This window comes from Caloenas nicobarica, chromosome 20, assembly GCF_036013445.1.
Source record: "Caloenas nicobarica isolate bCalNic1 chromosome 20, bCalNic1.hap1, whole genome shotgun sequence".
Lineage (NCBI taxonomy): Eukaryota > Metazoa > Chordata > Aves > Columbiformes > Columbidae > Caloenas > Caloenas nicobarica.
Window position 1 is genome coordinate 5868717 of NC_088264.1, and position 3751 is coordinate 5872467.

At 43.6% G+C, this 3751-nt stretch overlaps 1 protein-coding gene across 1 annotated transcript; it reads left to right on the plus strand.

Moving 5' to 3' along the window:
• The first annotated feature begins 17 nt into the window (after positions 1–17).
• Positions 18–3398, plus strand: CENPL (centromere protein L). The gene is made up of 4 exons (XM_065649103.1): positions 18–188; positions 278–529; positions 1041–1583; positions 2291–3398. Exons 1-4 carry the CDS (start codon positions 18–20, stop codon positions 2360–2362), a joined length of 1038 nt encoding a protein of 345 aa, XP_065505175.1. The 3' UTR covers positions 2363–3398.
• Positions 3399–3751: the final 353 nt, after the last annotated feature.

Sequence of the window (3751 nt, forward strand, 5' to 3'; positions counted from 1 at the left end):
CGGCGCCCGGCCCGGTGATGGAGGCGGCGGCGGACGGGACGGGGCGGCCGCGCCCCAGCACCGGGCGGCTGTCCTGGGGGCTGCCCTTCGGGAGGGCGCGCAGGCGCTCCGGGCTCAGCCCCAGCAGCCGGCTGCTGCCCACGCCGCGGCGCCCGCAGGTGAAGGCCCGGGCGGCGGCGGGGGTTGCGGTGAGGCCTACCCGTCCCCTCAGCCCAGGGGGAAGCTCTCCCTGTTTGTTGGCTTTTAATATAGAACGTCTTAACTTTTTTTGGTTTAGGAAGACGCAGATTCCCAGAGAACGGCGTTTCTACTGCGCAAGCAGTGGTCCTTGTACAGCGTGACCCCCCTGTACCGGTTCTCCGAGGCTCACCTGAGGGATTACTCGCGGCTCCTCAGCGCCTTCATCGCCGCCGAGAAGAAGAAAGGGCTGGCGGTGGAGATAGGGGGTGAGCTGGACATCAAAGTGGCTGTCACCAGCCTCCCAGACCTGAAAGGCAGCGACCGAGACCAGGCGGCGATTCTTGTGCAGGTAAGGAGCCTTCGCAGCAGTTCTGCTAATTATAATTAATGGATAAAATCAGAGTAAAAGGAGCAATCATCTAATTTTTTAGCTCAGTGATCGATTTACTGCAAGAGCTTGGACACGTAATTTAACTTCTTGGATAAAATGGGTATAATCCTATTTCTTGGCCATAGCTCAAGTCTAATATTTCTAAAATGTTTGCCTCGAGATGCTACTGAACTGCCAAGTCCAGCATGGCAATGGTTATAGGATGTACCATGCGATGGCTTTTCTTGAGCAGCATAAACTCTGATTTCAGGACTGTTCCTAATGACGTAAGAAGTTTTTCCTGCTGTTTTCAACAGAATTGCATGCGTCTTTTAGAGATGTAATGAGCAGACCAAATAACTGTATGAGCTTTAAAGAATGTTGCATGTGAGGTCCTGAAAAAAATCTTCTACCAAACACCTGAAATTATAAAACAAAAACCATTTGCCTAAAAAAAAAAAAAATCAAATGCTTCTTTTCCTCATCTCAGCTTTCCTCAAGATCATCGGCCTCCCCAAAAAACTCTGAAGAGAAACTGGTATGGTCAGGCTGGTTCTGCTGTGTGGCTGGAGATGAGCTTTCCGAGAACTTGCCAGAGGCTTTCACTTGTTTACCTCTGTTCCTTGTTAATGGGGCAGAGAGTTACACGGCCATTGTTGGAACTTGGTTTCAGAAGACTTTTGACTGCTGCTTCCGCCGTTTATCCCTCAGCCCTTTCAATCTCAGTTGGATGGCAGCCATGTGGACTGGATGTAAAGTGGAGAAACCCGCATCTGCCACAGAACTTGTTTTTTCTGTCCCCCGCCTGCCCCATCCTCTGCATATTTCGTATGCCATTAATCTGGAGGATGCCCAAGCTCTGTGGGACACAGTCCAAAAAACTCCAGGAGAGATCACTCAAGAAGAGGTGGATGTGTTTATGGACTGCCTCTATTCCCACTTCTACAGACACTTTAAGATCCACTTGTCAGCCACAAAACTGGTGAAAGTTTCTACAGCAGTTGCCTCAGCACACTGTGATGGGATTATAAAGGTGAGGCTTTAACCCGTGCTGGACAAATAAAATAGCTGTACCTGTCTAGAAATGCCTTACTTTTAAAACTGAAGGTATCAAGTTTCTTATGTGTAATTTCCTACAGGGAGTTGTTAAACCCTCAGCTTTTAGTAGTTACAATTAGTTCTGGAGTTGGGACAACTATCAGTACAGTATTTTACTACTACATTGCAGTAGAAGCTACTAGCCCTAATCTTGGGCCAGAAATAGGTGTACTAGCTGTGGTATAAACAGGAAAGTTTGTTTGCCCAGTGGCCAAAACTTAGGCTTAAAAAGATTCCAAACTTAGTCAAAAATCTTTTAAAAAAAGTTAATTAGCTTTATAGTATTGCAGTTATTAAGACAGAGAAGACAAATATAATTAACCTGCTATATAGAGATAACTGGTGCATGGGTGAGCTAAGAGACAGAAGATCTTAAGAGAGTCAAAACATCTTGCTTAAAACTAATTTGTTGGTAACCCTTTTCACAAAGGTGCTGTTCTCCCTATAGAGGTATCTATAACATGCTTTAAAACATGGAAGATTAATCCTTCCTGAAGTTTCTTCAAGGAATACAATACAGTCTTCTGAGTTAAAGAACAGTTTGTGTAATGCAATTGCTTAGATTTAGTCTATGATGTGCAGACTTTATTGTTCTGGGTACAGAGGATTTTCATTTTGACATGCCTTTTTTCTTTCTTACAGTTTCGCCAAAGCCAATACCTAACTGGAGTGCTGATGCTCCTGACAGAACTAGCAATCTGTCAGATACAGTGAGAGTCATTTCAGCAAATCTTCACGTTAAAAAAGCTTGCTATTGGAAGATGTCTACTGAGAAACTGATTGTAAAATCACTCTTGCAGCATCTTCTTTCCTTTCATCCTGGCTGTCCAGAGTTGGACTTTAAAACTCCTGCACTTGTCTCCATACATTGCTGTAATTCAATGTCATGCACAGAAGAGACATGCAGCTGTTTTGCTCTAAAGCAGCAGCTATTAGAAGTTTGTACTATAGCCCTCAAGTAACTTTATCATAGTCACTCTGCTCATTTCTGTGTAGTTACCAGCCAGGGGCTAGGAGATGAACTTTGAAAGTTCTTGGATGTAACTTATTGACAGGTATTTCTGTTGTTTCTACTTAAGTTTTCACTGAACTGGATAGCCTAAGCTATACAGACCTTAGCCTTAGCTAAACTGTGACTAGCCTTGGGCCAGTCTAAATGTAAAGTCAAGACCACTTGAGAAAAGGTGCATGCCCTACAACCCAGGGCAGCAAAATCCATGTCTCTTTCTTTCTAGCTCACTGAGGGCAGCTGGTAATGGTTGTAAACTGTTCATCTACATCCCAGCTGGGCTGAGGGGAACAGCACGAGACTGACAAGCACCTGTTGATCCTCTCAGACACATGAATACATAGGAAACTGAGGTCTGTGTGTAAGTTAGATATTTGCTATACTTTGCCTGTTTGTTGTCTTGGATGTGATCTTGTAGGCCAGAGAGTGCTCAGAGTTGGAGCTAGGGGTGCTAAACTTTTATATTAGATCTCTCCCTTCTACAGCAGAGTAGGGGTTCAGAGAGCTAGTGCAGAGTGCCTGGCTACAGCTGAAATGGGCAGAAAGGAAGTAGAATAAGTACATGTAAAATGTTATGAGTTTTGTATCTCAGTACTAAATAAAGAAAATATTTGCCATCTTTTGCTAGTAGATTGGTCTTGAGCAAAGTACAGACTACCTATGCCTGGTTAAATATATACTTGTGTGGTACTTATTTCCAACCATAGCTTACCTGACTAAACTAATTGTTACCTACTAAATCATCCTGTGAGCAGCAAAATTTAAAGTCTAGTTTCCTATACAGTTCACCTGTAATAGCTTCACATTTGTGTAGTATATCTGCAAATTGAGGTATAGCCCTCATAGGTAACTGCAGTTAAATGAACAGAGCTAGATTTAGCCAGATAGTGCAGATACTTCCTTCCAGAAAAAACTGGTTCTGAATCATGTGCTTCTAAGAAGTTGATGGTAACACTAAATAGCAGTTTTAAGCCAGTTTTACTTTGAATGGTATCTGAAAGAGAAACAAAAAAACCACAGCATCTATGTCCACACAAACTATGCAAAAGCATAGTCCACTGCTTTCACCCAAAGGAACAAACAAAGAACAGCAT

Excerpts from the sequence above, each read along its gene's own strand:
- CENPL (XM_065649103.1), top strand. The coding sequence starts at position 18 with ATGGAGGCGGCGGCGGACGGGACGGGGCGGCCGCGCCCCAGCACCGGG. Across the intron at positions 189-277 it reads GGGCGGCGGCGGGGGTTGCG|GAAGACGCAGATTCCCAGAG; the intron begins GTGAGGCCTACC and ends TTTTTGGTTTAG. Across the intron at positions 530-1,040 it reads AGGCGGCGATTCTTGTGCAG|CTTTCCTCAAGATCATCGGC; the intron begins GTAAGGAGCCTT and ends TCCTCATCTCAG.